This window comes from Neodiprion lecontei, chromosome 4, assembly GCF_021901455.1.
Source record: "Neodiprion lecontei isolate iyNeoLeco1 chromosome 4, iyNeoLeco1.1, whole genome shotgun sequence".
In the NCBI taxonomy this organism is placed as follows: Eukaryota; Metazoa; Arthropoda; class Insecta; order Hymenoptera; family Diprionidae; genus Neodiprion; species Neodiprion lecontei.
The window spans coordinates 40,492,165-40,505,340 of record NC_060263.1 but is presented as its reverse complement, the minus strand read 5'-3'; the positions used below and the strand labels follow the sequence as shown (position 1 = coordinate 40,505,340).

The 13,176-nt window shown below is 38.6% G+C and overlaps 1 protein-coding gene across 24 annotated transcripts in view; it reads left to right on the top strand.

The window, feature by feature from the left end:
• Window positions 1-3,241: 3,241 nt before the first annotated feature.
• The window catches only part of LOC107222358 (basement membrane-specific heparan sulfate proteoglycan core protein), a 125,393-nt gene continuing 115,458 nt past the window's right edge, over window positions 3,242-13,176 (top strand). For 12 of the 24 annotated variants that reach the window (XM_046736079.1, XM_046736083.1, XM_046736087.1 and 9 more), the window contains exon 1: window positions 3,242-3,779. In XM_046736079.1, coding sequence (XP_046592035.1) covers window positions 3,693-3,779 — 87 coding nt within the window. In that variant the 5' untranslated portion in view covers window positions 3,242-3,692. The remainder of the gene's footprint in view (window positions 3,780-13,176) is intronic. The other 12 variants (XM_046736097.1, XM_046736092.1, XM_046736101.1 and 9 more) reach the window with 1 other exon arrangement.

The following is a 13,176-nucleotide window of genomic DNA, read 5'->3' as shown; positions in this document are numbered from 1 at the left end:
AATTTTTTCATAAAATTCATACAAATAACGAACGTTACATCATTGGTATAATTTTCCTGTTAATTAGCTAATTCTTTTTAGCATAGAACAGTATGAAAGATAAAAAAAAAACGCGATTTTAGTATTTTTCGTCGAATCTGTAAATGATTCTTCTTCTTTCGTTATATCATGTATCATGTTTGTAGCAGATAGTTGTAACTTTGGTTGCACAACACCGTAATTCGAGGGTCAAGGTCCAAGAAATAAAGATACATTTTTATCATGTTCATAGCTTGTTTAATTATACATTTTTCTACTGGATTATCTCGCTCGTCGTTTTACAACCCGTCGTACGAATATCGGTCGGTGAAAAATGCCGGTAGGTGTTACCGTGCATATATTCAAATATAGAGGTGAATAGATATAGTTTTTGCATAATTTTTAATTATTACTCACCAGTGTATTTTGCGCGTGTATGCATATTTTTAAGTAAAGATAATGCCCAAGTTACAAATCTGGCCAATAAACTTGTCTAGACGTAATCGTAAACTTCGTGTCTCACTCCCCTCGGTTCTTAAGCTCTGAATTCTCTATGACCCAATGAAATCGGAACATACAATTATGTATTCGTAACCTTTCCATTAGGCAATAAGTTTTTTTTAAATATCTTTACGACACATTTTTAATTGTGATATACGCGAAAAGTGAGATACACTCTAAATTTGGAATACGGATGAACTTATCAACTGTACGTCAACAATGAAGTAGCGAAATCGATCAGACGATCAAAAAGTACTAATATATATATTTGTCTGGCTAGGTTCTCACTTTTTGCCCTATTTTTATGAGCTTGTATTCATACATTCATCTCTCGAAAGCCTTTTTAATTTTCTCCTAACAAATTAACGGAATGTGAGTATAATGTCGTTAAATTTGAGGTTATAGATACAACGCGCTCGTGTTTTCGTAACCGGTTTTCGGTATCGTTACCTTAGACGTTAAATTATTTATCATTTATACACCTAACAATTAATACAGATCGAAGCTCGTCAAATTAGACTTGATTGCTGATCATTGAATTATTATCAAATCTGTAAAATATGTTTTGCCACAAAGCGAACGCTAGCTCACGTTTCGGTTAAGATTTCAACGGCTTCTGCACATTGATTTATTGCAAACAAAGTTGAGATGGATTCTACGGTACATGAAAAAGGTTTCTGTACTAGTCGAGGTGACTGAAGTGGAAATTGACTGTATGGGATGTTTTCGAAAATTCATACAATCCCCATATATCAGCGCCTAAATCCAATATGGCGGTTCAGATAACAACCATCGATAGCTGTGAAGTTGGTTCATGTCTGCCTAGAGTTTTGGCGCGTGTTTCGAGCGCGGTTTCGGTCTCAACTCCAATGTGTGATAAAGTATAGTGAAAAAAATCGCTATTCCGCACGCGCGGAATCCTCGCGTCCGCGGTGGTCCGCGTACCTTATATTCGCGATTCTTAGGCGAGTCTGACGCACTGGTAAAACTATGTACGTTATACCTAATATTAGCCCCACAGTCAAGTAGGTGATTAAATGCCTGCCGTATAGGTTTTCACGCTCGCCGTTCAATGCGGCAGCCAGCTTCTGTATAATACACATGGCGATATATCTATGAATATCATCTATACGATTTCACTATACAGAGTGGCATTCCATCGAGATGAAGAAGTAAATAAATAAATGTATGAATAATGGTAAGCGGATTAAAATAGCGGTCAGACTATCGTTCCAAACTCTACAATTGTCATTAATTCGGAAACAATTCCCGAAGTTTGCGTATTGCTCTTGCAGTTATTTTTATAGTGGTACTCTACGATTGAACCTTCACGAACATTTTATCGCCTCGATTGAGCGGCGATTTATAGTTATAGTTTATATTTGATCTTTTTTTATTTTTTATTATTTTGCACAGTTATAAATTTGAGACATTCAGAGCTTGACACTTGAAATAGTTCACGGCGCAGTTCAAAGATGAATAGATAATCGACGATGATTTATAAAACTTGACAATTGATGACAATTTATAGGTGGATCAAGATTGGTGGGCGTAAATCACACGTGTGAATCCAAAGATATCCATTTCCGAAACGGAATGCTGGAATCTATTCCGATATGAATTTTGAAATAGTGATTTTAAGCAGGTTCCACAGTTAAATATCCGCAGTACTTGCTGATAATTTCATTACGAATTGGTCGCACGTTGCGTGTTTATCAAATTAACACATTCGTGAACTACGGTGATTTTTTCGAAGAAGTAAAACATAATTTTCAAAAGAGAGGACAGGTAACCATTTTTTACATCGAATTGCCTCAAGATACCGAAAATTTTTGTGTATTCTTTCGATTTCACTCTGCATGTGACGAGTGATTTTATCCTGAAATCAATTTTCGCTACAATCCCACTGTGACAGTTTTTGCTTCCTTATCACGTTGGTACCGTAAAACATGTAATTCCGCAATACCGATCTGACATCGATTCGGCTCAACAAGTAGCAATTAAAAATTGGACATTCATCGAAAAAAGAAAAAACAAAAAAGAAATCCACTTCGGAAAATTTCTAAGTAACGACTTTTCAAAGGGCGAGAACAAAAAAAAAAAAAAAAATCATCAGGTCGTGAAATTGAACAAGTCTAAAACATTTTTCATAAAATCGATATCGAAATTGTGTCTCATAATTTCAGCAACTTTTTGCTCGTTGAATTTCTAGAATACCCAGCATCGCAGCTTACGAACGTAACAATTTGTTGAATGCTCCGTGAAAGCGTTTCCAAAAAATCTCGATATTCAATCCGTCGCAACGTTGCGAAAATCGAACGATCGAAGGGTAACGAACCCGTTGAGTCGGTGCTAAACCGTTTGGCGTAAACTGGTCCGGACAGAAGAGGATCGTCCGGCACCTTGACCGGTAACCGGCTGAACCGGCAACGCGCGCACCGAGCGTTCAGAACAGATCGGATCGGACCGTCGCGTCGTCGAGTGTGCGGCTGCCGAACGGAGCGGCGGGGCGGCTCCTGGAGCGAAAAGCGATGCTTGCGAGGTGGCGCAGGAAGGGGGGGGGGGGGGGGGAGGGGGGATGGACGAAGGAGGGGGCGCCACAGCCGAACCTGAACCTCGGCGGTTCGCCGCAAGGGGGGGGGGGGGGGGAGGCGAAACGGGTGGAGAGGGAACCACCACACGGGGCTTTTGAAAATGTTTTATCTTAGCCGGCGCGCACGGCTCTCAGACGCTACCCAACGCCGGTACGGTGTGGTGTGATCGTTGAAGCTGCAGAGCGTGACGACGAGCAGCGTCTGCGGTAGAGAGATTCGTTCTAAGGAGTCGGATTCGATCAGGTCTGCAGCGAAAAATTCGCGGGGTTGTTACGGAGCTGGGTGGAGAGAGAGAGAGAGAGAGAGAGAAGGTAGAGACGGCGGGTAGATTAGGAGGCGCGGTAAATTTGAAAACGGTTACGAAGGAACGACCAGTAAACAGGAAAATACGTCAACCATGAACCGTTGTCGCTGAAAAGTTTCGACTGACGGTTCGAAATCATCGCGCGGGTTTCCATCGACGGTTTTTCGTACTGCTGTCGCGGTAATAGATATAAAAAAAAAAAAAACAGAAATAACACCTTTGACCAGGCTGTCGAACCGTTCGCTTTTCGGCGATCGGTAATTCGCCCTTTCGAGATGACCACCAACGGCAGTGTTTTACTCAGGAGTGCTCTTCTCGCAGTGCTACTCGCCGCTTCCTTCGCTTCGGCATCCTTCGAAGAGGTGAGTTCATTACACACGTTTCTCATCGATATAGAACTTGATGGATGTATGTGTATATAGGTATATATACCGTCATCGCGATGATTCTACAAGAATTGTAAGTCTGGTTTTAGAAAATCGATAATCAGTTTTATACTGTATTTCCCTCCCCACGATTTACCTCGAAAAGTGCCGGGTCCTTCTTAAACCCGACAGTCAACGTTTTCATTCAATCACATTTCGTTCCTGAGAACCATATCCGTATGGATAATAAATTGTTCTTTCAAATTTGTCAAATTGCGCATACACAGGTATCGGTTAAATACCAGAGCTTGATAATCGATCACCCACCAAGTACTCGTCTCGCTCTATTTCCATCCGAAAGTGCAGGCAAAGAGATGTTGGAAACAGGTTGAAACCGATTGAGAAAATGAAGAATTGAATAGTACGAGTATCCGCACCATTTCTTTTAACGTAACCGTATCGCAATTCCCGCTGTATAATCACTTTACAATATATCACGACGAAAAGGAACTAAAAATATAATCGTACGATAGAAAATAGGAGGAAAGGGGAAGGAGGTAACTGGGCCGCTTATTAGGTCGGACGATAACGATGCGGTTACATCTGCGGGGCTATCGATCACACGTGCTTTCGTTTTATCGATGACGGATCCGAGCGATTGTGATTTGGGAATCGCAGAAATCCTTGTTGCGATTACACGTCTGCAAATGGCCTCCGTTGTACGAGCCGCGACGGTAACGTGAAGGGTATCGACACATACAGTCTAGAACTCGGATTATCCGTCGTAGCAATTGAAGTGTAACACACTCAGGGGTATCCGTTTCTACGTCTCGGACTGCATCAAGTTCGACGCACCCTCGAGTTTGAACAGAATTAAGGCTTCCTTCATCCGATCATCCTGCGGCTGTCGCTGATGGATCAGCCCTGGTCTCCGACCGGAAGTAGCAAAGTGCGAAAATTCCCGGAGACACTGACAAAGCGTCGAAACAAGTTCGCGATGATAGTTCGGAGATGAAAGATCGTTGCGACGCGTGGTTACCTTCTACTTAATGAGAACGGAAAAGCAAGGTGGGGATAAAAATGTTAGAAATCAGAAAGATTACCGCATCGGTTTCTCTAAAACGCGAAAATCTATTTTGTACAATGATTTCGAAGTATGTGCAGAAAATTCTGCTGTATTCCAAGTCATTCTGACGTTTCTGCATCGTGGTTTGGTTCTGTACTTTGATCTTTTCACATTTCGACATTATGGATTTGAAAAATACTATAAATAAAAATAAATCTTGGCCCTATGACCCTTGAATTTTATGGATCTCTGTGAATCTCTACCCCCACCCGGAAAATCATGTAGGAACAGAAGGAATGGGGAAGTCTTATTCTCGCGTGCATCGTAGCACGTGCGTCCGGCATTTCTGGTGAACCTCTGGATATCGAGGTCGATTGACAGGTAGCTCGGGATTTACCTCCCAAACAACATGGAGACGCCTATTGCGTGGCAGCCGTGAACATCTGTATCAACATGTGCCCAGTACCTAAAACCGACGGTATTGAAACGATACCTTTGCGGAGAACGCGGTTCACAACTGATTGTTGTGAACCGCAATTTGTTTAGCAGTACTTTTACCTCGATTGGAAGTATGTCGCTCGGTTGGTGTCATGTTAACTCGTAGGCAGCGTAGGTTTCTTCTTCGTCTGATACCTAATAATGTACCTTAATTAATTTGCCCGAAATACGACGGATCGTCAAAATTTGACACTTTCCATGATGGGCAGAAAATTGGCCCACGGAAATTACTCGACTCAGAGACGTGATAGCATATCGCATACACGCCACATCTGGTCTTCCTCATTAAGTATTTCGCAGTGTTATTGCATAATTCGTTCATCTGGATCCGATATTTTCATCTGATTTTATGCTATTTTAAGAATCTTGAAGATCGTGAACGATGATATTTGGAAATTGAGGAATTGAGCTGCTTATTTATGGTTTTATTTTCGATCTTAGTCTGCGTGTAATCAATACCGATTTCAAATATAAAATAGGTAAGAAAAAGAGTTCGCTCTCATATTTCGTTCCTCGAAATATCCTATACCGTTGAAGTTTCGTTCGCTAAAATAAGGTTCCATCAAGCGTAGCTTTTTCGTAATCAACGGTAAGATAACAGGCCTGCGGAATAGAACTTTTAATATCTCCCGAATAGTAATAATGCTTTTTTCTAGGTATTTAGATATGCTGAATTAAAATGTAGCGAAAGTTTTTTTTACACCGTATCGAGATTTATTCTTATGCAAGATACGCATATTTATAAATTTTTGAACAATGTTTATAAAAAAAAAAAAATATATCAAATGTAAAACTTTTTAAGTATAAAATTAATGGCATTAGTTTTAAACAACACTTAAGAGACTTGTGACATCTTTTTCTACTTTCTTCAAAATTCCTGTTCAATCTTTTTCTCTTGTACTTACCTTGATCTAAATATGCTTAACGTCCTCATAAACAGCAACTGAGGGTTGATAAATATTTAAATACCAACATTACCATTAATACATATAATTGCCACAGAAATTGGAAGCGAACTCTAGTAGTACGAAGAATACAGAAAAGAAATGTAACAAAATTTACGTGATAGAATTTATTGAATATCTTTTTCATAGATTCGTGCCTAATACCTACAGAAATTACTACTCAATTTTCTAGGGGTAGAAAACCGTCGCAGGCCTGTGTAATCGAACCACATTTTGGCGGTGTAATTAGATAAAAAAAAAAAAAAGATAGGAGATAAGAACGAAGAAGGAGAGAGAAAATATGCGGCCTGGAATTATACATTTGCGATAATTCGAGTTTAATTCAATTAGATCGTTTTTCGGAGTCTACATATAGATATTTGCGTTATGTATGTATATATATAAATATATATATATATATATATGTGTGTGTGTGTGTACAGGTATGGATTTTTATATTCGCGATTCGCACGTACAGCGATTCGACTCGAATGGCATATTATTCGGCCAGTTTCGGTGATCCAAGAAAGTAGGTGGCGGAGGGGGGGGGGCACCTAATCCAGGTCCCAATTATTGTCACCGGTCCAACTCTTATAATTAACTTTTCAATTAGCCGAATTACATCCGTCATTTAACCCTGCGCTGCACACTGTCACATCCCGCCTCCTCGGTCGTCAACCGAACAGGACATAAAATACGGGGATGAATTAAGTGAAAAGGAAAAGAGTTCCGGGGAAAAAGGGGAATTGAAAAAAAAAAATTTTTTAAATTAGAAAAAAAAAAAAAAATAAAAGAAACGTCGGAATCCGTAATAAAGAAAAGGAGAGCAAAATCGAATCAGCTGACGATCGGTCGCCTCGGATAGGACTTTTTTTTCACCACATCCCTAGGACTCCGTTTAAAACCACGCAATTGACCGCGATCGTCAGAGTAAAACGGAAAGATTAATCATAGCGATGAGAAACAAGCTGCGGTTTAACCCGTTTGGAAAAAAAAGCGACGGAAAATGCAGACGAAGGAAGAAAGAAAGAAGGAAAGAAAAATCGAATGCGTATATATGAGAGAGAATGGATCGAGACGCGTTTGGAGATGTTTCCATGTGAAATTTGAGACGAAACTAAGCAAGACGGGATTCTGCCCTGCATCTGCACCCCAAGTCTGGCACTGTTTGTGTTCGTAAAACGCCTCGACCTTGGATCACGTCTGGGTTTGCCTGTCGCTTATCCAGTCTGACGGATGAAGGTCTCCAGGCAGCCCTGCAGGCTGCAATAATTGTGGTATCAATGCACGAGCTAAGAATTACAACAAAATAATCGATTTTCGATAAAATCCATTATTTTCTCCCGATTAATCGATTATCATCGATTATTTTTCGTCACAATCGTTTTTTGTTTCTTTTTACTCCCACGGACGGTGCGATTCGATATCAATTAATGTGATTAGAGTATCAATTATTATTCTAAGTATTACTTATCAAGTACCTGTTTGATATAGTAAGTGAAAGATAAGTGAATATTTTCACCTGAAATTGAAAAATATTTTTTATGAAACTATAAATTATCAAAAAACTTTACCGCAATTAAGACTACGTGCTGAAATTTACGAAATTTGTGGTTTCGTATGCGCCGTTTCAAAAAAAAAAAAATACGATGTAATCGATTAATCGATTAATTTTTACCGATTCAATCGAGTCGTGCTCGATTATTTTTTTCGACTCGATTAATCGACGCATCGATTATTATTTTATGCTTACGACGATCGTCGCTATTATGAGCCGGTCCGTAAAATGTTGACACCTTCTTCGGAACAATTATTCGTTCCAAATCAGAGTCACGTCGATTAGTTGTGCACGTCAGAGTTCTGGAGGTTGGTTGGCCAGAATACGATAGTTATAATTAATTTTTTTAACGTGATAGTCGCACAATGCGTGCGACATTCATCAAATTGTTGTATGTATATTCGGAAGCTACGAAGACCTTTTAAAATAACAAAACCCGAAAATACTGGAATTATAAATACAAGGTTAGAATTACCGATGCCTTATTTTAATCAAAATACCATCTCCTCCGAAATCGCCGAAACGGATTTACTTTTTTTTTTTTGCAGAGGACAATTAGAATCGTCATTTGTCGATTATAATCAATACCGACATATATCGGTAGGTACTTCAAGTATTAGTTTCGATGAATAAAAATCGTGCGACGACCTTCGGACTGAAAAAGAAAAAGAAATCAAGAATTTCGAAATTGATGGATTCTCGGACTTTTTGTTTGTGCTGAAGCCGTTGAATGACTTGACTGATTTTAGACAAATTTCATTTAAAAACTGAAAGGCAGAGAATTCGAAGCTTGAAATTCACGAACGGTTTTTGCAAACCAAAGATTTGATTTATATTATACGAATGCAATAAAAAACGGAGATTTTATCTTATGAAAAATATGGTGATTTCGAGACACAATGTTAGGATTTCCGTTCTGAATGCGATTCTTCTTCCGTCGCTCAAATCGCAAAATCCCTACTATCCGGGCTTTTATTGACCGGGTCATAGGACGAATCGCTTATCCATAACACGTAGTTATTTGCGAGCCAATATAAACGCAGTTCTTTCCCTCGAAGGGTAGATTAAAACAAACTTAATACGTGAATTCAGAACTAAACGAGATGCGAAGAATCCGTTCATCTTCGACGATTCAATTATACTTGCGGTAAGAAAGTTTTTCAGCACTTGACATGCTTCTTTAACTTCTTTCTTATAAATTGTTTTTCCCGATCTCTTTTTACCTATGCAACTTGTTCACATCACCCTTTTTCTTCTTCTCTAGAACGAAAACGAGAATCAAGAAGAAGCCACGCATAATGAGCTCGTATTTATATCGTTGATTATTGTCTACCATTTTTTTTAAATTTATTCACAATTCTCAACAGTCTTAAAATTCGATATATATTCGAAAATTTTCAACTCACGGAATAAACTCTGCGCGAAGATGTTATTTCGTTGATTAATAAAAGGTGATTGAGTTTTAGGTCAGTTTATATCATCTACGAAAAAACCTCTGAAATATGACGAAATTCAGAATGAAGTTTGTAAAATCAGTCAAATTCTTATAGACGTACATCTATCCGTGTTCTCTGTAGTATCAAAGCAGTTAATGACCTCATTGTATGTACAACTACGTAACCACAGAATCACGTAATGAGCTTTCCTCACGCATAGCTGGATATGTGATAAAATTCCGAGATCTGGTTGAAGCGATCCAGAAACTTTTCGAACCGTTGTGGTTTTACTTCGCACAAGTTATTCGCCGAATCGTTAAAATTTTGTCAATCTGACGCAATTCGCGGTCGCCGTAGAGCCATTGTCTGTTTTAAGGGTTTATACCTAATCAGGAGGCCGATAAAAGCGATTTATTGAAGTTTTTTTATCAAGAGACATTTGAATTTATTAATATAAAAATTTATATACATATTGGGGTAAAATTGAACTTCGTTCTGATATTTTTTATTTGTAAGAATAGTGATTTTTAAAGCTGCTATAGCCGATCTCCGCAAGCACTTCTGAAAAAAGGCGTTTTGCGGTGAAAATTTCTGGACTGGAACAACCGAAATGTAAAAACAAAAAAGATCTAGTTAATATAAGGTATTGTCTGGTCTTTGATGGAAAGAATAAGCGAAATATTAATTCATAACAAAACAGTGGCTTCTCAAAAAAAAATTTCGATTTTCCATAAAAATTTTCGCCCCAAGTTGCTTATAAAATGGAAAATATTTACCGGCGATAAAAAAACCTTCGATCAAGGACTGAAAAATATATTCATAAAGCTTGTGTGAAAATTTGAGACTAATCGGTTCAACCGTTTCCGAGAAATCTTGCTCACCGACTTTGAAAACATAGTTTTGAGAAGAACGCATTCAAAGTTCCAAAAGCACTGCCAAAAGCTCCGAGGGCGTCTTTGCAAATTTGCGCGTAACTTCGAGAATACTTGTCGGATCGACATGAAATTTTTTCCGCATATACTTGAGTATACGTACATTACGAAAATGAAATTAAGACACAAAAATAGGTTTTTGAAAAATCCCGACTAATTATAACCCTTTAATCGTCTCGGCCATGTCTTCTGATCAAAGTGCGAAACTATCGTTTGTTCGGCCAACCACGCGTCCTGTAGGTGTCTGCAAATTTTTACCTGCGTATTCCGAGCTTTTACTCTGTCCCGCAAAAGTCGGGAATCCGATTCCATCACCGCCCACGCAGTCCAACCCGAGTGGACCGTCGAATCTCTCGGATTGTCTCGAGGTGCGTTGTAACTTTTGTCGGAGAATCCGAGTCGTGTCTCGTTGTGCGAGGACCGCAGACTCCGTGGTCACCTTTCTCGGAATATCAACCGTTAACTCTCAAGAGTTCAAATGAATAACGAGCACTCGTGACGTCCGCCGGTTTTTTAAGTCGAATAAATCCCTCGCCTGCTTCGAAAATAAACGGGTGTCGATGATCTATTTGTCACTCTGCACTGCTAGAAGTTTTATTTTTATATTTGTATATTCTTTTTCTGAAACGATTCTTTCTCTGGCTTTGAAAATGAACCCAAAACCCTCGTTTAAGGATCGTCCGTCAGGTGTAGAGTTCGTTTGAAATAACAATGACCAACGATGAATGAAAGAGTCACTAAATTGAGACTTGAAACGATATTTTTCTTTTATATTCAAACACAGGAAAAAGCCCGGTTGTTAACAACTTTTCGGAAGTTGTGCTGTTCTGACGTTTGTTCATGAAAAATGACAGCCAAACTCAATAAATCGTAGCCCATTTTGTTTGTAAATGAATTATCTACGAATCGACCGAACTCAAATATTTATAAAACTCTTAAATTGACCGAAAATAATTTCTCTAAAATCAATAACGGTTACGTATGACAAACAAATTCCTCGTTTCAAAATATATAAGCGTCGTTGAAGTTCCAGGTGGAATGATTACGTGGAATCAAGTTACTAATGGAATGAGATGATAAAGTATGCATTGAATTTGGACCAACTGTAAGAATTTATCAATCAACGAAACATCCCCGACGATATATAACCTCTCATATCATCGGTCACGTTTATCAATAATTTCTGTTTATTTCATCGCCAATGATATTATATCTCTTCCCATAGAATTGATCGGAACTTAATTCAGTTATTTATTCAATATGTTTGTCTCTCAGTTTCTCAGTTTTTACACTTTTTCAGTAGACTATACACCCGATCCATTCTTAACGGTCCCTCCTTATCATGGACCGTTGCACAGCTTGCAGTAATAATTTACAAATAGCCATGTGTGTTCAGCTGTTAGAACATCGGCTTTTTATGGAATGAAAGGGAGCCCAAGTAGGTAGGACACAACGAATTGACGACTTTAATTGACTCTTAGGTAATAAATTTTCTGAACCCTGTCGTCCCGTTACATTGTGCAAGGTATAATAACCCGAAGGCAGAATAAAAAATATACGAGTTTTAGGTTATTATTTGTGTTTGCACAATTGTAGAAAGATACCGTAGAACCAGCAGGCATCCCAGTCCTGTCATTCATAAATTTTGATCCGTAATTATTGTAGCAGTGTAAATATACAAGGTAACATAAGACTATAACAAACACGATAGAACTATGATTATTTTCATCTTATATAATGCAGCGGTGACATCAACTCGAGATAATTTAGTGTATATTGTATGTAATAGAACCGCTCGATTTATGACAGGGTTATTCTACTTTCTCATTCTTTTTTCGCAAGTCTGTCTTATTTTACACCGATTATATAATCTTCTCAAAATATATGTACAACCAAAGCTACAGTTTATAGTGGGTAAGTATTTTTTCTCAGCGCGACCAGCGGCCTCTTGACTCATTTTTCCTTGACTCGAGTCAGTTCTCGCTATAATGGCTGATTCGTACGTGTAATTACTATGAATAAATTTTCCCCACGACGAAGATGCGATAATGGTTCTTTTCTTGGCGTCGATCGGAACAGTTGTAACCAATAACTGTACACGCTTAATCGTGACCTTACGATTATCTAGTTTAAGCACGCCTCAATAAGCGGTGACGCATTCGGAACATCATTGATAAGGTGGAAATCGCATAAAAGCCTTCTCTGTATTATAATACAATTGTGTATTTCTGATTAATCGAGCTATTTTTTCTCCTCACAAGAGTGCCAATTAGTCCAAGAGCTAGATACATTTTTTTTCTACACTCTTATACGGAACTGGTTTTCTTATTGGAAAATGTTCAGCGGTGTCCCCTGAATGTAAATTCAAGTTTGGCGCGCTATAAATAAAACCTATGCACTATACAGAAAAAAGTTTCAAATAAAAGTTGTAGAGAATTTCATTATCCATGAAAGCGATGAATATCATTTTTTTCGCACGATGCACGGTTCGCGAGTTATTTGATAAAACGTATTTTCCAAGATGGCGGCTGAAAGTCCCTCCCCCCCCCCCTCTCAACGCGTCGAGCCACTTGAATTCACATTCGTACGGTCATGCAAGAACATTTTCCAACAAGAAAATCATTTCTGAAAAAGATTGCATTGTGAACCTACTTTTTTTTCCTCCGGCTCTTGATCTAAAAAACTTGCCGTTTGTATAGATTCGGATCTCTCAATCGGTAAGAAAGTTGCCTGCCGGTACCTAGTTCAGAGATTATGCGGTCAATATAACCTACAAATAATAACTTGCGATAAAATAGCCTAGAAATGACAGAATAACCCTAATTAATATAATCAGAGTCAGTATAACCTGTAAATAATAACCTGGGACAATATTACCTAAGTTAAATATCCCAAGGTTATAAAATAAGTTCGGCCTCCGTATAACAGGGGCGTATCCGAAACCACAACACACTATCCTC